Below are 24,110 nucleotides of genomic sequence, written 5' to 3'. Positions count from 1 at the left end.
GTATGAGAGCCTACATTAAGCACACTCTCAGATAAGCAGCGAGATATTTATACGCAGAAGAGGCAGCCTTTGTTTTTAGGGAAATAATGAGGGTAGAAGTTGATAATTCGAGAACACAGACAGAAGTAAATTTCTGCACAGTTTTTCAGATACCCAATGAGTGTGAACTTTTACTAGGAAGGTATTTAGAAGTTTTTGTGTGATGGTGTGCTTGGAAAAGAAAACAACCAGGTTGAAAGAAGTTGCCAGAACACCTGTCCCTTTGTCATTCTTTTCCGAGGATAGTGTTAGCAGACAGGACTTTGATAGTCAGGGAGAAGGTGATTGAAGTTTCAGACACGCATATGAAACACTTCTGCTCCTTGCCCCTTGAACCCGAGGGGAAGCGGTGTCCGGCACATTCCATCCTCTCCTCCCACTCAGACTTGAACTCTAATTGAAAGCCTGCTCCTCATTACCCGGCCTGACAGCCCATCTCTTTGCAGCTTTAGTTGCAAAGCCATTTAGAGACTTCACTGGCCTAAGGACAAACAGCAATGTGTGTAGACAGAACATGGCTGCTTTAAAAGACAGGAAAATGTTGGTAGAAGGGAGGTCTTTCCTCTGGCCCCTCACTGTTAAGGGAACGGGAACCCATTTGGCAAATGTGGGACTAGATGGGCGCCCCTACTGGGGTGTATCCAAGTTGTCACAGGGCCTAGAATGGGGGGGGTGCTAATCCTCTGTACAGCTGGAGCGTTCACCAGCAGAAGGCTTGGCTGAAGAGGCTCATGGGGGTTGTGAGTAACACGTACTTGCTGGCATTTACACGGTTGTAGGAAGGCAGACTCGGAGACCTGAGTTCTAGCATGCTTCTTCAGCATATTTCAGTCTGGAGAGATGAGCGAGGGGGTACGAGAAGGCTCCCCTGCTGGTGTTTACAGAGCTTGGATGCTTGACAAGCGGAGCAGCAGGTTAATTGTTCTTGAAGCAGGAAGTCTGGAGTGGAGGAAGCAGGTGTTGGGAGATGATTGCCGAGTTCTGAAATTACCGTGGTGGCTCTTTTGCACTTTCTGACTTGGTCCCCTCTCAGTCTGTGGGCATGTTGGAGGACTGTTCCTTTCACCTGTAGAGTCACACTAAATCAGACGTGAGTGGGAGGGTTTGTTCAAGCACAGAAGCAGGTAGCCTACATGCAGCAACATTTCCAGGATCCATTTCTCTTTGTTTATTTTTCTATTTCTTTTCCGCTTTCAGCATCCCATACATTCAGAAAAGTTGTGACAAAGAGTGAATTCTTATTTTTCAAATTGTTTTCAGACATTTCATGTTCATGTAACCTTGGCCTATTGATTTCCTGATTTTTCTTTATTTTTTTGTTTTGTCCATTTTATTTTTAATCAGCTACATCAAATGGGTCTTTGGAGGGCCTGGATAACCAGGAGGGAGGGGTGTGCCAGACAAGAGCCATGAAGATCCTCATGAAAGTTGGACAAGGTAAAGATCACCTGCTGCTCTGTGATGCCACTGTGACCTGGTGTTCCCCCAGCTAGCCTGGCACCAGGGGATGCTCGCTGTCACTCCTCTTTCAGCTTTGAAGGCAGACCCCTCTCTGCACTTTGAACTGTTGGCAGAGTATCCCCCAGGAGATACATTCAGCTTTTCTTACTGGAGATCCCTCTAAAAACTCAGGTCAGCGAGAAGGAGTGTCCATGTGTTGCCACAGATCCTGTGTTTCTCTTTACAATGCAGAGCACCTCTTTGATTGAAAAAAATCAAATATCCAGTGTGTAAACAGTGGCTCTGCGTCTTTGTTTCATTCCAAATCTGGACAACCAAAGAGCCTGTTTTCATGTAGTATAACCTATTGTGCAGAGAGAAAGAATTATTCCTCTAATTAGAAACCGGTATAGTAGTCAATCAACTTGCTCAGTTAAATTGAAATGTCATCTGCAATGCTTTGACTGCCAAATGCAAGAATCCCTATAGTTTCCACAGATGGCCTCCCAATCTAAACCTCCGAAATAACTAGGATAACCGTTCTGATTAAAAAGGAAGATTATATTCTTGTACTTCACAGTGCTTTGCATAAAGAGTCTTATGTTCATTGCTATTCGTGCCTCTTGAGATATCTGTGCAACTCCTGAAGCTAGCTATTGTCAGATGTCTGTGCCATGATTAATCACTTGTTCTTCATATAGATGCAAGTTCTGCTGGATCAACCAGGCATAATGATCCAACAAGACGTCCAGAGCTAGAAGCTGGTACAAATGGGAGAAGTTCTACAACAAGCCCCTTTGTGAAACCAAATCCAGGTACAGCAGTGGTGTGTGTGTGTGTGTGTGTGTGTGTGTCCATGGGGTGCATTTTCTTGGAACCCTGAGAAGCCTGAGCCCTTCTGCCCTGGTGGGAGTCTAGCAGGCATAGGTGCCTGTGATCTTTGCTCCCAGCGAGTCGGTATTAACTCTGCCAATAAGACAGGCTAATTCCTTCCCATCAAAGTCTCACAGTCGCAACTGCGGAGCTCGCCAGATGTGTCAGTTACCAGTGATGCTCCACCAGATGCGTTTTCATTGGTGATGGCACATCATACTCACTGTCGACACCATCCCAAAGCTGGTGTTAATGTAGATATGATTTGTGCCTTAATCCCTGTCTAATTACACCTAATCCACGAAGAGCTTTGCCAGTCCTCTTCTGAATCTTAGAAAATGCTGCCTAATGGCTCACTTTCCAGGTGGCTGTTCCTAATGCTCTTCACATTCTCTGTGTAAAATAAAATATTAAGGGGCCCACTGGCCAAAGTTCAGCACGCCACATAAAACGGGTTCATTTTCCCAACAGTCCTGGTTCATTGATGTCCTTTCTGAATAGCAGGCACACACATCAGCACTTTTGTGTTAAGGATTCTTGTGCTAGTTTGGCGGTGGTGAGAATTTGGATCTATGGTAATATTCTGTCTCTTTCCAAGAGTCAAGAAAGGAAGCTTTTTCCCCCCCCTCTTTCAATGACAAGATGTGTCAAATTCTTGTGACAAATTGATAAATGGATAGGGCAATGGTGCCAGGCAATTCTTTAGTGCTAACATTTGGGTTAGCAGTCTGTTCAGAGCCAGAGCGTCTGCTGCCTTCCAAATATATTTTAAGTGTAAATCAAATAATACAACCGAGTTACGAGTTGAACCCTTTCCCAGGCCCCATCACTCCTTCCTCTCTGGCACGTCTCTGCTAGTAGGCAGGGCTCTCTGCAGAGGCAGGCGTTTAAGAGGCACATGACACACGGTTTCTAGAGTGAGGGAAGAGCAGGCCAGGACAAGGCTACTGGAGTGGCAGGTACTTTTCTTCCTGCTGGTGCAAGTGCAGAGGGAGGCCAGGGAGGCCCGGGGCTGGCTGTCTCGCCATGCTGCGCCAGGTGACACAGCCGGAAGCGTTTGGGAATGGTGTGTGAGTGGTGGACCTTGAGGCTCTTTTATCTGGTCTGGTGAGCTCTGTCCAGTTCACCAGACGGGCTGAGCGCTGCCATGCTTAGTCATTGCACTTTGAGGGCCCTGCAAGCAACAGGGTAACCCCAGAACCCCGGTAACTGGCTCTCACTGCTCCTGCACAGGTTCCAGCACCGATGGCAACAGCGCGGGGCATTCCGGGAACAATCTCCTGGGTTCCGAAGTGGCCTTATTCGCAGGGATCGCATCAGGGTGCATCATCTTCATCGTCATCATCATCACTTTGGTGGTGCTGCTGCTCAAGTACCGCAGGCGGCACCGGAAACACTCGCCCCAGCACACGGCCACGCTGTCGCTCAGCACGCTGGCCACGCCCAAGCGGGGTGGCAACAACAATGGCTCGGAGCCCAGTGACGTTATCATACCGCTAAGGACTGCGGACAGCGTCTTCTGCCCGCACTACGAGAAGGTCAGCGGGGACTATGGGCACCCGGTGTACATCGTGCAGGAGATGCCCCCACAGAGTCCTGCCAACATTTACTACAAGGTCTGAGGCCTGAGACCTGCGCCTCCCAAGGGAACTCGCGCCTTGTTGTAGGGCGCGCAGGGACTGCCTGAGCCTGGCTGCAGGGGCGGGACGCCTCCTGGAAGAGCCTGGGGCTGGACAGTTTTGTAGTCTGTAGCTTTTCGACCTTGGGGACCACAGACCCTCCCCGGAAGCTGGAAGACTGCTAGGAGATCCCCACTTGGACTGCCGCGTTCCCACGCGGACCTCCAAGCCATGCACCCAGCCACTCAGGCCCCTGCAGAGCCCAGGGAGGACACGGTAGGCTACGGATGGGCAGCAGCATCTTAGGAGAAGGCTGCGCGCCAGGCCAGCCTCTGTCTCCATGCTTCCTGCCGTGCGCACTGGACTTGTCACTCGGACCTCGGGCTCAGTAAGGTTTTCAAAGATCTCTAGTGTTTAGTGCTCACTCACCCCTCCTGTTGCCAGGGCTCCGCGGCACCTCCCCGAGCCTCACTCCACAGCGCACCACTTAGTTAAGGGACGCTCGCCACAGAGCCCCAGCTCCACCCTTTACACCAAGATCAAATTAGATGGGTATTAGGTACAGAACCCTGCTTGCCAGGAGGCTGGGGCAGCCGGGCAGTTTGGGAGGTGTGGAGGAGCGAGGAGGTGCCGGCTGCCACCGGGTCTAGGCTGCTGCCCCTGGATACAGTGGGGAAGCAAGCCGGGAACAGTAGATGATAGTGCTTTGTGTTTTCTGAGAGGAGAGGGGCAGGCGGGAGACTGAGGAGACTGACGTGGTGAGTGTGGGGAACCCTCACTACCACACAGCTATGCAGCAGGGAATCCAAGCTCCGATCCTGCCTGGGGAACAAAGGGGCCATTGTTGTGAAAGGACCAGCTAGAGCACAGAGGAGAGGGCAGGCCTCTGGCGGGTACCGGGGCGGGACTGTTGAGGTACTGGCAATAAAAAGCGCAGCCCTGGAGCTGCGGGAGAGCCCGTCTGCTTTGGGAGATGTTTTAAGCAGACTCAGCTGCTATATTACCACGTTTTATTAAACACAGGGAAAACATTTAGGAGAATAGCAGAGAGCCAAAGCTGACCTAGAAGTTGACAAGCCAAAGGTCAAGCAGGCTGTAAGTCCATCACCACTGAGGGTATTGGAGAATTCTCATTAGGAAAGGTAGGTCAGAACCCCAGGCCCCTTAAGGGCCCCTCCCCACTCCCTGATTGAGCCTTACACTTTGGTTTTGGTTTATGGCCGTGCTGTCCGGGCGTGGAGGCTGTCGCCCGGCTCCATGTCAAAGCAGAGCACATGTGGCCCACCTTTTAGAGTCCTTAAGATGGAAGTAAGTTATGATGTCCAAGGGAAGGAGGAAGATAGGACATATTTATAATAGGTGTATAGACCACAAGGGATATAAAATGAAAGATTTTTACTAATATATATTTTAAGATTACACACAATACACACCAGAAGATGTGGAATTCATTTGTTGTGGCTATTAACGTGATCCCAGCGCTTAGTGCTTTCAAAAGTAAAAGATTGGATAGCTACTTCCCAGAAGTACCAATAATGAGGATAGCATCAGGAATGAGAGCAAATGGTGAAAATAACAAGGTCCCACAGCCATCTCACAGAACTGAGACTAGGAATGCCAGCCCCCAAACACCAGGAAATCAATGTGACTGTGCCTGTTTAGACAGTGACAAGATGTGCTGGCATTTATTTTCTGTGTTGGGTGTTCCCTTGCCTTATGGGCTGAAGTGTTCTCTAGAATCCCGCAGGCCACACTGAGGGGTTACAGCTGAAAGTCAGGCTGTAGGTCCCTCCTCCTCTCCTGCCCCATCTCTGCCCTTCCAGAAGAATAAACAGGAAGCAGGAAGCCTACTTTTTTTTTTATGTGCTATGCAAAATAGACATCCTTAACAGAGTCCTGTTACTATGGTAACATTTTGCTTTTTGAATTAGGAGGAAAAAATTGTAACGACATCATTTGAAGGTTCTCAGACCTCCAGTGAGTTCCTGCAAAACTGAGTTGTCACAGAAATTATTCCCTACTCTCCAAACCTGAAAATGATGTTGGTTCGACATGTGTGTATGTGTGAGTGGGTGTGTGGTACATGTGTGTACATATATGTATAATATATATCTCCAATATATATTATATATATCTATATCATATTTCTGTGGAGGGTTGCCATGGTGATCAGCCACAGTACATATGTAATTCTCTCCATCACCCCAACCTCTCCTGTGCATTCATACAAGATTTTCTTGTAAGCCATCAAAAGTTAACTCTAGGAAGGGGAGAGGAACGAGGAGGGGAGACTGGGAAACCATCTGATTTTAATGAAATCAAATGTCTGTGTCATCAGCTGGCTACATTTTGGTTCTATGCTAAACTGTGAAAAATCAGATGAATGGATGAAGAGTTACCTGCAACCACCGAGAGGTGTCCTGTGCGTCTGTTTTGTGTCTGGTGCAGAAAATGACAATCTACCAACTGTCCCCTTATTTGGAGTTGGTTCAGCTTTGGAAAGTTACTGTAAATGCCTTGCTTGTATTATCGTCCCTAGTCACCTGACTTCGGAGCTCACACCATCATGTTGAAGTGAAGATTCTGTAAATAGGTTCAGATCTTACTGTCTATGGATTCGGGGTGTTACAGTAGCCTTATTCACCTTTTTAATAAAAATACACATGAAAAACAAGACAGAAATGGCTTTTCTTACCCAGATTGTGTACATAGAGCAATGTTGGTTTTTTATAAAGTCTAAGCAAGATGTTTTGTATAAAATCTGAATTTTGCAATGTATTTAGCTACAGCCTGTTTAATGGCAGTGTCGTCCCCCTTTGCACTGTAATGAGGAAAAAATGGTATAAAAGGTTGCCAAATTGCTGCATATTTGTGCCGTAATTATGTACCATGAATATTTATTTAATTTCATTGTCCAGTTTGTAAGTAACACAGTATTATGCTTGAGTTATAAATATTTTTTTCTTTGTTTTATTTTAATAGCCTGTCATAGGTTTTTAATCTGCTTCAGTTCCACATGACAGTTAGCCCCAGAAAATGAGATCCGAGCAGTCACATTCCACGTCTGTTTCAAACTGAATTTGTTCTTTAAAAAAATAAAATAAAATATTTTTTTCCTATGGAAAAAGCGCCTTCAACGTATTTTCCTTTCCTTTTTATTTTTTTTTCTTTTATTTTCTTTCATTTTCTGTTCTGTATTTTGATTTCCTCACTTTTATTATTTCCAAACTCAGAATTATGCAGAGATTTCTGCTCCTGGATCCTTTTATGCCTGTTTCTCAAGACAAGTCATGCTTGCATTACAAGTAAAGATTGAATAGAGCCCCGACATCCCATGCAGGAAAGGCCTCTGGCTGCAGCTGTGTTGTGCAGTGGGAAGGGCCAGCCACACAGTGAACCCTGGGAAACAGGGGTAATGTTTTCTGTGACTTAATTGCAAGTAGATTACGTTTTTATGTCAGCCAACCACTTTGGCAGGGTAACCCCAAGATAACCATGGAAGTCTAATGTTCTTCATAAAATTTTACCTCGAGGAAAACATGTGTTGTAAAACTGGATTAAGGCAAGCCAGAGGCCAGCAATGAGATTAAAAACGTGAGTCTGGGGAGATATCCCCGCCAGGAATGTCCCTGCCATACAAACATGAGATCTGATGCCCTGTACCTTGGTACCCACGTAAAAGCAGATTGTGTTGGCCTGTAACCTCCTGGGGAAAGACTGTGCAATCAGTTTAATGAAATAAATGATCCTCGGGTCCAGTGAGAGACCCTGTTTCAAAAACTAAAGGTGGTGAGTCGTGAAGGCAGCTGGTGCCAGCCTCTGGCTACATGGCCATCTACACAGTAAACACACACAGCTACACTTACAAAGCACATATAACACATTCCTAACATGCTCCTCCAACCACGTGAGTATTTCCCAGGCTTATTGTGGGCTTTGGGATCTTAAGCTTTGCACTCCATGAAAACTTTTTAAGCAGCAGGAGTCCAATCCACAGGGGTCAGCACCATTGCTAAAATCAGTTGATATCCAACTCACTTCAGTTAATCCTTGGCCCAACGAATGGCATAATTTGATGAGGAAAAAGAAAAGAAAAGGAAAGTTTCCCTGAGGCGAATCAAGAAGCCAGAGGATTTCCCAGACCTGACTGCTGTGTTCCTGATCACAGCCCCAGCAGGGGAAAAGCCCCAGGTTGTGAAAGCCCCTGAAGAGGTAGCAAAGGAAACCCAGTGTGAACCTTCAGGCCGGCCAGGCCTGGCAGCAGTGAATGCAAAGTGAATAAACGTTCTGGGTTACAGACCAGCAGAAAGCGCTCAGGGGCACATGGTCTTAGTCGATTCCTCCTGCCGCTCCTTAGTTGCAAGTTTCATGACAGCACTTCTCCAACTTGGCTCTCTCTGCCCATGTGGAGTCTCCACAATGTTGTTGCTCCCCGCTCCTTTTTTAATTCTAGTTATTTTAATGACTGTTGAAGAGAAGATATATATTAATAAGTTGTGACATAACAATCATTCAAGTCAAAACCCCTAGAAAAACTGAAACAAATGTGAGAAAGATTGAAGGAAGCAGCTCAAGAATGTCATGAACTTCGTGCCGTTCCGTTCTTGACGCTGAGAAGGGGATATCTCAGGTTATTTTCAAACTTTTAAAACAGAAATAAATTTTATAATGTGTGCAGTCTTTGCTTCTAAACAGTGGAATCGAGTGACAATTTATTGTCTGTTTTTCCACATTGAGTTAGCCAGGTCAGTGAAGAGAGGAGTCCGTGTGCTTCTCTCTTATGCTGGAGAGAAGGCTGTGCTCTGAGGAGCATCTTACAGAATGGTACAGGCCAGTGTTCTCTGCCCTGTCTGAAAACCCCAGCCACCTCCCAGCCTGCGGCTGCTTTCAGAGTAGCTATCACCATTATCAACTCTTTCTTTCTTTCTTTCTCTCTCTCTCTTTTTTTTTTTTTTAAACCTGAGATTCTCAGTCAAACACTGGTGAGGTTTTCAATGAAACGGACAAAGGTTCTTGAGAAAATGCTGGTCAGCTCTGTCAGATTCCAGAGCCAGCTGAAAGAGTTAGCAACAGAAAAAATAATAATTCATAATAATAACAGTAATAAAATCCAGAGTGGTCACTTCAGCCATGTGAAAAAAAATGGACAACTGCCTGACTTCTTGGTTGGGTTATCAAAAAGGTATTCTGGTGGCTCACAAGAGACAAAGCTTGCCCCATCGGCACAAAACTTAATGTGTGGAAATGCTCTGCCTCTAAGCTGCATCTCCATGCCTTGGGACCTTCTGCAACACACTTGTTTGGTGAAGGGTGCTTTGCGAGCCTTAGGGTGTGGTGGTGGTCACTTCTACCATGATCCATCTCCTCCTCGCAGACCTGAGCTCAATTCACTGTTTCTTCTCATGATGGTATCCAAAACACACCCTTTACCTGCTCTGTTATTTGTACTTCTGGTTTGCGGTCTGCGACAGAGAACAGTGTCACTGACAATTTAGTCAATACCAGAGCTGTTATTGGCTGCCTAAGCACCACTCACTCTTAAATAAAGAGATTAGAAGGTCTGGATATATGTGTGTGTTTATTGTTAGAGGCATAAGAACTCTGTTTTTGTTTTGTTTTGTTTTTCTAAGTCCCAGAATAGTTAAGGAGATAGATGTCTTCAAAGAAAATTGCTTCAAACCAACTGGGATCTTTAAACTCTACAAAATTCTCTTCAGGCCTGTTATTTCTGCTTGGTGGCTTTACCCAGGCAACACCATTGAAGGAAGTTAAGGAGCTGGAATTACTGTGTAACTCTAGGGTCCATGGAGTGGACAAAGAAGGATGGAGGGAAGGGCTCCAGCTCCATGGGTCTGCACTGTCTGGGTCCCCAGGTACGACGATGTTTGCTCTTTTAGGTGTTCAGCTGTTAATCTGTGAGACAGCTCAGCGGGGAACAGCACTTGCCAAGACTGAGGGCCTGAATTTGATCCCCAGAACCCACAAGGTAGGAGGAGAGAACTCACTCCTACAGGTTATCTTCTGACCTCCACACACACATGCAGTGAAGCATGCACACAGCGTAAGCGCGCACACACACACACACACACATCATAATGATAGTAATGCTTTACGATGTGAGATGCCGACCATTACCACACATTTCTCTGATTTACTCATAACCCTTGGGGAAGCCTGGCTTGACGCTGGAGAGGGAAGACTTTCCGAAGCTGGACCCCAGCCATGTCTGCAACCCTGTCGTGTGACCCGGCTCTGGCTGCTCTCACACTGAGGCTGACTGCCTCTGTCATGTGCTCTTTCGTGCCCACACTGAGACTGCCTAGGGTACACCCTAACTCGAGGGGTAGTTGATGAAACAATAAAAACAAAGCAGCGCTGTTAGCGCACAGGTAGAAACAGGTTAGCGGGGAGCACTTTGCTCATCCTCAGATGAATACATGTCAGCTGTCCCAGGACGCTGGAAACTAACCCACCCACGTGGTGGACCTTTGCTTATCTCCAAGTCTAGGAGCCTGTGCATGGTGACCGCTCCCTCTCTCTCTCTCTCTCTCTCTCTCTCACCAATCTGTTCACTCATACAACATGCACTCATCACCCTTATCATACGCTCAGCAGTGTGCAGAATACTGGCTATGCAACATGAGGACAGGCGTCCTCCTCTTAGGCAATTCAAAGTTCAGTCAGCAACTTCCATGAATAACAATCAGGCATCCGAGATGCTGGAAAGAAAGGAAATGAGAAGGCTGGTAACCACTGTGTTTACATTCCTTCAGCATCCTTTAAAAAATGAATTTGTCTATTAGTGCCTTCCTTGCCATCCATCCCTTCCTTCTCTGTCTGTGGCTGGATCTCCTTCCTTTTAAATCTTTCATTACATGTATGCCAACTGGCTGTTAGTATGCTAAATTTAGTCCAGCTGTTCTGTTCTTTCAAACGTCTTAGGAGTATGCCTTAAGAGCCTGCCTCTGGCCTTAAAGGGCAAATAAGAAAGTTTGCAGTTGATTTCCAGCCTATGATAAATGTGGATCTGAATGTAGAAGGGTGTTTCTTGGCTACACTTGGGATTTTCTTGGTTCTGAGGAAAGGGCTACAGAGTGTTCTGTCTGCTACCGATAGTACCAAGCTCAAAAGAGTGAGAAAGAGAGAGAGAATAAATAAATGAATAGATGGATGGATGCATAGATAGATTGAGGGATGATAGACAGACAGACAGACAGACCTGGGATGTGTCCCAGTGGCTCCCTGGCCCTGGACCACCCAGCTTTGCAGCCGGGTGACTACTCCTACTAAGCTCCTCCCTGTGATACCTCTCTCCTGGTAGGCAGAGCTGGAGAGACCAGGATTACCTACCGATTCCTAAATAAAATAATGGCTGTGTTCATTACAACTTCAGTCATACACAGACTGCTCAGTGTGAGGAAAAGACAAGGACAACCCATTTTCCAGGGGCTCAGGGTGCTTATCATAGTTACTGTGCAGTGAATTTATGCAGTGAATATACAGTGAATTTGTACAGACTGTTTCCTGTTTGGGGGAGAAGGCCTGACCACCACCTCCAAGGAGGAAGGTACACCCAACTCTGTATGACACGTCTCCCTGATGCTGTGATTTATCCATCTCTTGAGCCATACTTCAGGGTCTCCCCGTAGGACTTGCTGAAAGAGAGGGAGACATTAAGGGTTTGTGTAAAACATGGTGAACACGCTCATAGATGCTCTGATCATTATCGAATGGGAGGGACCGCTGTTCCCTGGAGGGTCTTCTGGGAAAGCAACAGACAGAAGCATACTTTGGCCTTGACTCACCTATCTCCTCAAAGACCCAGAGAGAGTGGATAAGTCACTTGACTTTTCACTGCAATGTTTTACAGACTCACTTTAGCTCTAAGAACAGATTCTAGAAAAACAAATATGTGAAACATGACTATCGAATTGTTTAAGTGACACCACCAGCAATTCAGATATGGTGGTAATGATGGTGATTGGTGGTGGTGACGGTGGTGGTGCTGGTGGTGACGGTGGTGGGGATGATGGTGGTAATGGTGGTGGAGATGGTGGTGAGGATGGTGGGGATGGTGGTGGCGGTTGTGGTTGGGATGGTGGGATGATGTGGGATGATGTGGGGATGATGGTCGTGATGGAGCCATGGGAGAAACCTGCCCTGGTGGTGCAATCAGTTCTCGCTTTGCTCGTGTTTTCCTGAGTTCTTTGAGAACCATGTACAGTGTATTCTGTTCTTGTCCAGCACTCCTCAGATCCAGCACCCTCCCTCTTCCACAGAGCTCAACCTGTGCTCCAGATATACCCTTGGGGAGCATCCACTGGAGTGTGGGAGGGTCCTTTCCCCAAAAGTCGCCAACTGTCAACAGTTCCTCATTAAAGGGGACCGGGGTGCACGGGGGTGTGTGAGTGCTTTCCCCTCCATGCTAGGATGCTGATTGGCTGCATGCTGTTCAGGTCTTGTGTAGGCAATGATGGCTGCTTCAGGTTCATGAATGTAAAGATCCTGTCGTGTCTGGAAGGCACCGGTCCAGTCCAGTCCTCTCTGACCTGTGGCTCTTGTCATCTTTCCACCCCACCTTTCCTGATGTTTGAGACTTGTGGAAAGTATGACATAGAGGTTTCATTTGGGGCTGAGGTGACAATTATTCTCTGTGTGTTGACCAGCTGGGCCTCCCAACTTCTTAAAGCAAGAAGCAAACACCTTCCTGAAAGATTCCTCCAGCAGCTCTGTCAGCAGGGTATGCTAGGGTGCTTCGAGATTTTGGCTGTAGGCATCCAGTGCTGGCACTGGAATACGGCTGTTTCTGGACTCTCCCCGGCAGCATGGTAGAAAGATGCTATCCATGACCCTAGACCTGTGTTATTTAGCCTCTGTTTCTCTATCTTTACTTTGAAAACTTTCAAATAAAAGAAAAAGTAAAAAAAAAGTCTAAATACCAACTCACTGCGTCAATAACCAATGAAGCATGAATGCATAGCCTGTGTTCTAGCACACTTACGTAAGGTGTGTGCACTTACATGTTTTACACCCAGACTTTGACTCTTCCCTCATTCTAGTATCTCAGAAGAAGGAATGTTCCCAAAGGACCACAAAGTCAGTTATACCTGGCCGACATCCAAATGTATTTCATAATATGAACAACTACTGAGTCTATGAAACTCATTTTGGTAGTAAATTTTTTTCTGTAAAAATCTGCTGTGAGATTGTGTTTTCTAGAAGGGACAGAGAAGCTACTCCTGAGATACCTCAACAATAAGCCTGCCTAAATAAGACCTGAACAAGGACAATCCCAAAGGACATGCTGACAAAAGGAGGAGGTCACTGGGCCCTGACCCCAGATAAAGAATTCCAGGCAACGAAGTTCTGGTGAGATGAGAGAGGGAGAACCAGTCTTCCCCAGGGATGAAATCCTAACGTATTATCTAATCCCAAATGGTCAAAATCCTATGCACACAGGCAACTCTACACACATTCAGCGCATCTTTGTGGGGATTCAATCCATGTGAACCAACACCTGGAACCAGAAAAAGAGGTTAACAGCTACACCAGAAGCCAAGAGGCCCACGATGATCATGGGGCACCACTGTGTCATCACTGGTTGTGTGTCTCTGCCACACATGGCAGGAAGCTGACAGGGAGCCTCAGGGAGCCCAGAAGACAGAGCTGCAGTGTAAGCAGGAATCAGGCTGTGCAACGTGTAGGGATATTTTCTAAAGGAATATCCAGCCAAGGAAAATATTCTGTGGTTTGGTTTTTAGAGACAGTGCCTCCCATAGAATGAAGCCCAGGATGACTTAGAACTTACTGTGTATCCCAGGCTGGCCTTGAACTTGTGCAGTCTCCCTGCCTGAGCCACCTGAGTACTGGAATTATAGGTATAAGCCATCAAGCCTGGTAATAAATTTTCTTTATTAGGAAAAATTAAATTTTAGGAAAATAAATGACCAAGAATTATAACTGGCTATAAGCTTCTAAGAAAAATAGAAAGAGAGAGAGGGGGGGAGAGAGAGAGGGAGAATTGGAGAAAGGGGGAGAGGGAGAGAGAGAGAGCCAGGTTCTGGCTCGGTTGGGCTGGGTGTGGCACAGCGCTTTTCCCCAGTAACCATAGAAGGTTGTTGGCATATAAACCACCCATAACAGCTTGGAGATTTTTCTCCCATGAGAATAGTTTCCTTTTCAATAAGGCTCAATCTCTTCAATTAAAGGATTTAAGAGCTAACATAATTTCACTTAGCAGCTGGGAGGAGGAACAGGGTTAAGGACACATGTGTTTGTACATTCCATCATAGTCTTTCCAAGCCATTCAGATCTGAGGCTGAACTTGAACTTCACCCTCCTTCCACACTGCCCTGCACACACTCTCCCATGTTGTCAGGGGCAAACCTGGGCCAGTCGCAAGCCCAACCCTAACCCTTACCCTGACTTTGTTTACACCCACACGCTCTGGCTCTGTGTTTCACTGGCCTCTGGGGCCTGGCTTATGAATTCAGACTTCAAATGGCCTGAGAAGAGACATCAAGACATAAATACGACTTCAACAGGCAGGCATAGGCAGAGGGGCTGCTCTAGGGAGCATGGTGCTTTCTTCCATGCTCCCAGCCTCAGGAGCGTCTGGGTCCCTAAGCGCCTGGGAACTTCTATTCCTCCCCACCTCCTCCCCGCCTTCCCTATCTCTCACACGTTGCTTTGTCCTGGGTTTCCTGGTTGCTATCTCAGGTCCACCATCTCTGAATCTGTCTAATGAGATGGACGCTTGCAAAGGTGACTCAGGAAATTTACTGAGCTGGAATTAAACACCCTGTTTTTCTTGTTCTTTCTAAAGCAGCTCATAGCAAGTCAATACAGAAATATGCCTTTTGGCCAGTAAAACCTCTCTAACATTTGAGCTCTGTTCATCTGTCCAGATGTTGGACTAGCTTTGGCCATGGCTCCCGAGGACAGGAAGTAGAAGCAACATTTCTTTTCTTATTTCCATACCATGAACATTCCTCCCCCCTCCCCATTCTGTCCTCCATCCCCCTCCTTTCTTCTTTCTTTCTTCCTCTTTCCCTTACAGGATTTGAGAAAGTGGGTGCAGCTTTTGATTATTTCGGCAAACACAGGCCATCAACAGCTCATGATAAGGGAGGGGAGAGGAGAGTGTGTCTGTTTGCTCTCAGACTCTTTTGCTTTCTTCCCTGGCAGTTTCCACCAGTGGGGAGATAGCTCATAGGGCTGGTTCTCTGTGGTGTGAGCTGCAGGAGGCTTCCACAGCGTGCTGTGCAAACACATTAGGGGAAAATCCTGTTGTGAGGAAGAGCAGCCTTGGCCCTCCAGCACAGGCTCCCCCTGTGCTAGGCATCTAGAGGTATGCCGCCCCCTGAGGGCTGTACAGCCCCACCCCTCTCAGGCATCTCTAGTGAGTAGGCTGCACGGGAGAGCCTTCTCCAAGCTGGGGCATCTGACAGGGGAAGGACTTCCATAAGGAAAGCAGAGACACCCTGGGACACTTTTCCTGACACACCCAGGATGATTGTGTGTGTTCACATGTATGCCCTGTGGCGCATACTTGTGTGTATGTGTTCACGTGTCTTTAAATGTGTCTGTACATGTGTGTACGTGTGTGTGAAGGCCTCAGGTCTCCGCAAGTGATTTTCCCTATCTCGTGTCTTCCATTTTTCTTTATTTTTTGAGACAGCTCTAAGTCCTACTGAACTTGGAGCCGGGCTAGGCTGGACAGCTAATATGCTAATAAGCTCCAGGAATGCAGCTGTCTGGGCCTCCCCTGTACTGGGGCTTACAAGTGCAAGCATCCACATGCTGCTTTTCCTTGGGTCCTGGGCTCTAAACTCAAGCCTTGATGCTTATCAACAGTCATTTTGCCCACAGAGCATCTACCCAGGGCCCCAAGGTCCTTTTCTGTTGATAATGATTCAGGAAGAAGCTCTGGCCTGCACTTACTAGTTATAATGTCTCGAGAAAGCCATTTTACCTGTTGGAGCCTTGCTTTCTTCAGGGAGAGAAATTAGGCCCATCAACACCCACCTTGAAGAGCTGTTGAGAGGTCAGTATAACAGCGCGGGTAACCAGCAAGCCAGAGAGTAGCTCGTAAGGCCTTCTGGCCAGAGGCTTACCCCAAGGCCAGGCTTGACAAGGGACCTTACTCTTGACAGCCAGTTGTTGCAGGTAGATTCTTACAGCCTCATGTGTCTGGTGGACATGTGGACTTCAGTGACAGCATGGTGATTTGTACACACAATCTTCTGACACGCTGCATGACAGGGGAACAACTCTCGCTTTTCTTTCCCAGGGTGGAAAGGGCAAGTGTTCCCACACTCCTGACTGCTGGTGCCAATATTTCCTCCACACTCACAAGCCTCTGACTCACACCCACGCTAAGATCTGGTTTTTCCTGGTTTGGCACAATAAACCAGTAGATACAGTAGCTATGACAGTGTAAAGACACACACCTGGGGAGTACAGCAGACAGGTCAGCAGTTGCAAGAGAGCGTGACGCACAAAGGCTAAGGGTAGGGCTCCAGCTGCCCACCAACAGCCACCCGCTTCCAGCCGTAGTGAATGCCAGTGTATCTGTTTTGGTGACAGCCAAGGTAGGATTGTCCTGACAGGTGAGTAGAGAGTTGGCCGTCTTCACAGAATAGTGAGTATGCAAATTCTCCTGTACCAAATTATGGGCTGGACTGTGTACCCCGAATTCAGATGTTCAAATCTGAGCAGACCCCGAGCGCTTCCAGAGCGTGGTTGGTTATCCACAGAGCATTTACAAAGACGCTGGGGTGAAATGAAGCTTCTAGAGCAGACCCTGACACAGTGAGAACAAGTGAGGACACAGGAGGGCAGACAGGAAGTGGGGAGTGGTGCCTCCTGCCACCATACTAGATGAAAAAGAATTGTCTCGGGCCACACGTCGAGCCTGAGGCAGGAGGATTGTTGCAAATCTGAGGCCTTTCTGGATGAGTTTCAGTGAGTTCAGTAAGGCCTTTCAGTGAGTTCCAAGCTAGCTTGAGTTGCAGAGTGAGACTTTGTCCCGAACAAGAACAGTAACAAAAATGAAACATGCAAAAGAAAGAAGAAAGGAAGGGTGGGAGGGAGGGAGGGAGGGAGGGAGGGAGAAAGAAAGGAAGAAAGGAAGAAAAAGAAAGAAAGAAAGAAAGAAAGAAAGAAAGAAAGAAAGAAAGAAAGAAAGAAAGAAAGAAAGAAAGGGCAGAAGGAAGTCTTCTACAAGCCAGGAAGAGACTCGCCATCAACTCCCAAGGAACCAGTTCCCTTGTAAAGCGGCTCTGATAGATCAGCCCTTGCAAACTGCTCCCCAGATTCCCTTCACTTGTTATCCTAAAATGGACCCCTTATGTGCTCCACACCTGTTTACACAGCACACGAAACTCCAAGCAGTTCTTTTGGTAGGAGGAGAATTTTGTGTTTCTGTAGAAAGCTGGGCATTAGCAGAGGGAAGTCAGAGCTCTTCACCCAGGGCCAGGTAAGATGCAGGTGGAGCCTGTGGGCCAGCAGTCTCCAGGGATTGCTCCAACTTGGTGCTGGAGTGGTGGCTGACCAAGCCCATGAGTAAACGGCTTGGAGCAGGGTCCCGCTCTCCTGATGGAAACTCAGGGGTCATCCCCAGGCTCAGGTCTTCCAGACTACATGGCTCATGTATTCTGTGACTTTTTATTGAGAACTCTAAAGTCTGTAAGCCCCCGACAGCAGGGTCTGAGGCTAGCAGTGGCTTTATCCAAGGGAGGCACTCGGCAGACCTGCTCCCACTGTGGATAAAGCTGGGTGTCCGTGTTCGTGTCCCCGCTTTCTTTTCCCTGTGCTTAATATAAAAATATGCCTGGCCTTCACGCTCGCTCATTATTATTTATTTATTTTGAGACAGTGTCTCTAGATGGAGCCTGGTTTGGCCTCATACTCACAGCCATCCTTCTGCTTCAGCCTCCTGAGGGCTGGGATTACAGGCATGCACCTGGTTGTATCTTCCTTTAAACTGGTTGTTGCATTTAACTAGTTCGGTCATTGAAGACTGAGGTAGGGCTGGAGGTAGAGCTCAGGCTGGTTTCCCTAGGGTGCTCATAAGGCCCTCGCTTCCATCTCCAGCACCACAATGAAAGTTGAGTAGAACCCCTTTTCTCATTGGCATGACGGTCACGATCCCATCCTATTTGGGAAATCATCCTTTAGCACCGTGCAAAAGGATGACACTGAGGGCAGAATAAAACAGTAGCTGATGTGTCGTATGAGCACACGAGAAGCCCATGTGTGAGGCTGGGGACAGTCTGCTCTCAAGTGGGGCTGGCAGACAGTGGCTCTGCTCTGGACTTCTGGGTGACCGGAGAGCTTAGACCGACAGCGTAGCTCAGAGGTGACAGCCGCAGGTTAAACAGCTTCTGACCTGACCATCTTGCTACATGGCCTTGGGCTTTCTCCCAGACCATGGAGGCTAAATATTTTCTGTGCCAAGTGGGGTTGGTGGTAGTCTGTGCCTCCTGAGACTGAAGAAAGAAAGGGCAGAAGGAAGTCTTCTACAAGCCAGGAAGAGACTCTCCATCAACTCCCAAGGAACCAGTTCCTTGTAAAGCAGCTCTGATAAATCAGCCCTTGCAAACTGATCCCCAAATTCCCCAAATTTGTGGTTGTAGACTCCTCACAGAGCGCAGGCTGATTAAAGGAGAGCCGTTACTCGCGTGAGGGCAAGAGCGATGGCAGAGATTTGGTGAGGGTGAGTGGTGCAGCAAAGACAAACTAGTGCCCACAGGGACTGTTGAGTGTCATCAGCAATTTGGTTCTAGAAAGAACTCTGAACAGCCAGTGGTACAGTAACCAGGAGTGGAACTCCTATCTCCCAGCTTCCTTGAACACTTTCTGCCAATGAGTCATGATTCCAAACTGTATGATAATAGGTAACAAAACCGCACAGTCAACCAGTTATTTGCACAGAGGGTTGGGGCTGGAGGTCAGGCAGGCACCTGCTGGGTCCAGCACAGCCTGAGAAGTCTCCGGATCCGGAGAAAGTATCAGGGTCACATTGCAACGTGAGACTGAGAGGAGGCTTGACTGGCAGGCGTCTCTTTCCCTCAGACCACTTTTGTGCTCACACACGTACCAACCTCTAGTACATTTCTATGAAGAAACTGTAACAGAATTTTATTTTTTATGGTTCTGTTCAAACTATATTTCATTCAAAGTACCCCTGGTGTGTTACTATTTCCAGTATACAATGTTTGCCTGCATCTAAGCATCTAAATGTCCTGTTGCCTCATATAGACTCACAATTTTGATGCTTTTATGTATTAGTCAAAACACATCTCTATAAAACACAATGCATGTGAAAATGTCTGTACATACCAAAGCAATGTCTCTTAAATGTCACAAGTGTTTACTGATCTACATTTGGTCGTGAATGATACAAAGATAGGGAGGTGGTCGGCCCAGCCCTCTAGGTGTTCGATTTATTTATTTATTTATCTATTTATTTGTTTATTTATGTATTTATTTATTTATTATGTATACAGAGTTCTGCCTGCATGTATACCTGCATGACAGAAGAGGGCACCAGATCTCATTATGGATGGTTGTGAGCCACCATGTGGTTGCTGGGAATTGAACTCAGGACCTTTGGAAGAGCAGTCAGTGCTCTTAACCTCTGAGCCATCTCTCCAGCCCTAGATGTTCGAATTCTAACCCAAGAGGAGGAGGGGAAGGCCTGCCGCCGCCAGCCCGTGCCTCTTAGCTGGGTTAGGGTAAGTCACTCCTGGCCAGATGGATGCCTGTGGAGCCCCAAAGGAGGGGTGCAGGAGGGGGAGGGGAGGGCTACTGCCCTCCTCTTCCTGTCCACAGTTCCAGGGGAGGGCTACAGGTCTCCTTGTCTGTGCTTTAGTCTGGCCAGGAAGACAACATTGCACCAGGAGGGAGCCTGGCTTCAGGTTGTCATTGTGCTCAAAGGCTAGGAGATAAGATTTATTCTAGATAAGGTTAAGGGACCAGTTCCTCATTGTCCAGTGGGGTCAGTTAACCCAAGCCCAAAGCTATGCAGCCCTGCCCAGCCGGGTGGGGAGATGTTTGCAGAATTCCTGTGATTACAGCCCAACCACGTGTTATGATTACAACCTAACTGTGTCTTATACAGTGTGCATGGGACACACACACACACACACACACACACACACACACACACACACCATGCACCCGAAACCAAAGCTGCATGAAACATTGTTATATGGGTGGCATAATCCAGTACTTTGTGTAGTCGCGATAAATGATTGCTGTCTGTGTGTTTTAAGCCAGCCATTGCACTTACTTATTTCACAGTGATCTCCCCTTTCCAGCAGGCTGGAACCCGCAGTCTGAGGCCCTGCAGAGCGGCTGCAGGCTTCTCGATCGGAGCCGCGCTATCAGGTGTCACCTGGCAGCGGAAAACATTGCCACTCCATTGGTGACAAGCTTTAAGCTAACTCAGGTGCCGGGACTACAGCTGCCACCAAGCCTCTCTTTTATTAAGATCCTCTTTTAAAAAAAACTTAACATGTTTTTGTCCTGTTAAAGTCAGAACCTGTGGGCCAGCTGGGTGGTTCAGTGGGAAAAGGTGATGCTCTAAGCCTGACGACCTGGGTTTGATTCCTGGAACACACAGGGTGGAAGGAGAGGATGGACTTCCTTAAGTGTGCTCTGACTTCCACAGGGGCTTCAGTGGTCACCATTGCTACAAGCACATAAAGCAGTAACTAAATATAACAACTCTGCAGTCATAGCAAATCCCAGCTTCTGATCCAGCTGTGTCCATATAAATATAAAAGGAACAATGTTCCAGTCTTACCGGGTTGACAGGGGCTCCGTGGGTCAAATTCCACACACCTTTAATCCCAGCCTAGGGAGGCAGAGGCAGGCCGATCTCTGTGAGTTCAAGGCCAGCCTGGTCTACAGAGCGAGTCCAGGACAGCCAGGGGTACACAGAGAAACCCTGTATTAAAAAAAAAGTTCGAAAGTGCCTGTGGTTGGCTTGTGTGCCTGCCATTGTCACAGCTTTCCCATGCAGCTGAGCTAGTTACTGCATAAATATATAGCTTTAAAATATGATTGTTTAAGTTTAAAAACCACACCTGAAGATGGATGCTTGCTCTCACCTGCCATTTCATGACAGGATGAAAAATTATTATTCAAATATATAAAAGTTATTGGCCCTGGTGGAGTTCAGCTTAATCTTCGCCAGGACCCAGGTGACAGTTTATTACCTGCATAATCTGCCAGTGCAAAGAATATTGGCAGCAACTAGGCCAACCTGGGCAGCAGCCATAGTGACCGCACAGTCACAAGGGTGTCTCTGCCTGGGTCCCAACTGTAACTCCCCAGACTTAGCCACCTGGACTACAGCCCCTACGGCCAAGAAGAGGAAAGATGGCCACTCAGCCTTGTCCTGAGAATATCCTACCGGATACGCCCTACTCTGAGTAGAAGCAAGGTTGTTTTCAGTGGCTTCAAAGGAGCCCACGTTGAGTCCACCTGACTCAGGGAGGGTGTGATTGTGTCAAGATACTGGGAAGTGAGGACAAGTGGGTTTGGTCAACCAGGTGGCTCCTGGAGAAGAGCCTGGGGGTGGGCATGTTACCCCAGGAAGCTGAGTCAGAGCAGGGATGAAAGTCCAGGGTGAGAGAGTGGGGCTGGCCTGGAGCCCACACGGTGCGCTAGGTAGGTCTGGCTGCCCCGCCTGCTCCTTCCAGCTCCTGGGGCACACATGACTCAGAGCTTGGCAGGGCTGCCTGCCTGTTGAACCCAAGCTGCCCCAGGAACTACAGGACCCACCCTCAGCCTCAAGAGCAACTGTGTCTGCTCAATGAGGCAATCCTCCTTTAGGAAGTAGAAGCATTTGCTACTTCTATGAAAAGTGTGTCACAGTGAGTCAGCCAAGAAGGAACCCTTGATACATTTGGCAGTCAAGGACCATCTCGGCAGTTTGGGTAGACCCCTCCCTCCTGGAGATAATATCTTAAAATCCATGAAATCAAGTGCATAGCACATTCCAAAGCCAACTATGTTGAAACTGTTCTCAAAGAAAACCAATTATCCCGAACATGCTTATCAAATACTATATTTGTGGTAATGTAAGACCCTTGCCTCTTTCCCACTCACTCAGCCAGATGTTCTTCGGTGTAGTAGCGGTGAGCACAGCGGGCTGCTTCTCTGCTTGCTGGGTTTCTTTTTTATTGTGCTGGCAGATACAGAATGCAGGGCCTCGTGGATGCTGCGCGGGTGACATACTGCAGAGCTACAGCCCCATCCTACAGGGACATTCCAAAGTTTTGCCAAAGTCTTGATCTGTTGTGATCAAGTGGCATCCATGTTACAAACAAACGTAATGCCTCTGGTGAGTCGGCCAGGAAATAGCAGTGTGCTCGTGCCATTGGGGGGCGGGGGGCAGTGGTGGAGACTAAGGAAGCAGTCGTTGATGCTGCTGATGTAGCAATTCAGGCCAAGCGGTGGGATTTTCAAGTTGCCGTCCGGGATGAGGAAGCGTGTCAGACTGTGGAACACGTGCCTGGGCCTCTACAGCTCCCTCACCCACCCTGCTTTCCTCTGTCGATCCCCTCCTCCTACTGTCGGGATGCGCCGTGCCCCAAGGCTGTGGCCCACTGTGGACCTGAAAGTTTCCACCATTTCACTTACTGAGTGCACAGGGCTCACTCTGTGTTACTGTGGCTGAGTGCACAGGGCTGACGGACTAGAAACTGAGGGTTTGCGTCTTGCTTCGATGTTTTTGCGAGGCTACGCCTGGTGGTCCTGACCTATCATCCTGGCTGTGTGGGAGGATCAGTTAGGTTTAAGGTCAGCCTGGCCAACTAAGCAAAAACATGCCTCATAACGGAGAGTAGAGGACTGTGAGGTCCGTCGGTGGTCGAACGCTCGCCGGCACGTGTGAGGCCCTATGTTCAATCCCCAGCCCTCGACCCTGTGTCAATGGCTATAACCACGCTGTTAAAACACTTGTAGATAGAGCAGGAGAACACAGGCAGCAAGGGCCTTGCTAAAAGGGGCCTCGACTCCTTGCTAAACCTTAAAGAACTTTGGCACACAACCTGGGAAAGTGATGGATTGTTTGGGGCTGACATGAGATAAAACCAAACAGAGAGAGAGAGAGAGAGAGAGAGAGAGAGAGAGAGAGAGAGAGAGAGAGAGAGAGAGAGAGAGCGCAGCCATCTTTGGCACACCAGAAGGAAAGGGAAGCTGTTGAGATTAAAAATAGCAGGGTGCAGGAAGTGGCAGTGAACATAGTTAGAATTCTTACATCAGGTGCTTCTCTGTCTGAGGTCCTTGAGGATAACCCATCTGAAACCAACAGTACTGTTGGGATGCAGGGATGGACCCAGGAGCTGTGGGACAATGTTGTCACTCTTTTAAAAAATTGTTTTTGTGGTAGATAGGATTTTTTTTTCTTTCATGTAGCCCTGGTTTATCTGGAACTTACTGTGTAGACCAGGCTGCCCTCAAACTCAGGGAAGGCTTCCTGCCTCTGCCTTCCAAGTGCTGGAATCAAAGGTGTGCTACCACACTGCCTTAGATAGAATTCTTATCTGGACTGAACAAGCCATCTAGCAATAAGGCCATATGGCTTCCAATGTACCCTTGAAGACAGAACTCTCCCCTCCTTACTCCATGGGAGGTTCCTCCTGAGTCCCTTCCAACCCCACCGGGAGACCCTGGAAGCTTGCCTCTGGCTGACAGAGACAGGCCTCTCTGATCGTATCGTGTTCCAGTTCTCCAGTCTACAAGCCAAATAAGATTCACGCACAGCACGACAGCAAGAGCCACAGAGAGCAGGGCCCAGCTGCTTGCCCACTCTTACCCCGTCACCTCCACTCTGCCGCTGGCCTTGTGTGTCAGCAGGTCCTTGGAGAGGTGACGGAGTTCTGCCTCCGTGTCTTCCCTGGGCCAGGCCCCCACGCTGCTTTGTGGCTCAGTGGCTGTGACTTCTCCCATGTCCTGGCTGTGACAATCTCTGGGTGGTGCCCAGTGTGTAATTCCTTCTGTGGGTGGGCCTCAGTGAAGAGCTGGCACCAACAAGGACAAAGCCTGATGTCTGAATTAGGTCCCAGAGTCACCCGTGAGTGTGGCCTGCATGCCTGTGGGAAATGCTCCTTCCCTTGAATC

General features: G+C 47.9%; 1 protein-coding gene across 1 annotated transcript in view; it reads left to right on the top strand.

Moving 5' to 3' along the window:
• Positions 1–7,098, top strand: part of Efnb2 (ephrin B2) — a 42,048-nt gene extending 34,950 nt beyond the window's left edge. Inside the window, exons 3-5 of the mRNA XM_021644822.2 lie at positions 1,384–1,476; positions 2,181–2,294; positions 3,586–7,098. Of these exons, the coding sequence (XP_021500497.1) occupies positions 1,384–1,476; positions 2,181–2,294; positions 3,586–3,974 (596 nt within the window). The 3' untranslated portion in view covers positions 3,975–7,098. The remainder of the gene's footprint in view (positions 1–1,383; positions 1,477–2,180; positions 2,295–3,585) is intronic.
• Positions 7,099–24,110: the final 17,012 nt, after the last annotated feature.

This window comes from Meriones unguiculatus, chromosome 4, assembly GCF_030254825.1.
Source record: "Meriones unguiculatus strain TT.TT164.6M chromosome 4, Bangor_MerUng_6.1, whole genome shotgun sequence".
In the NCBI taxonomy this organism is placed as follows: domain Eukaryota; kingdom Metazoa; phylum Chordata; class Mammalia; order Rodentia; family Muridae; genus Meriones; species Meriones unguiculatus.
Note: the sequence above shows the minus strand (reverse complement) of the source record. Positions and strands in the feature narration are given on the sequence as shown.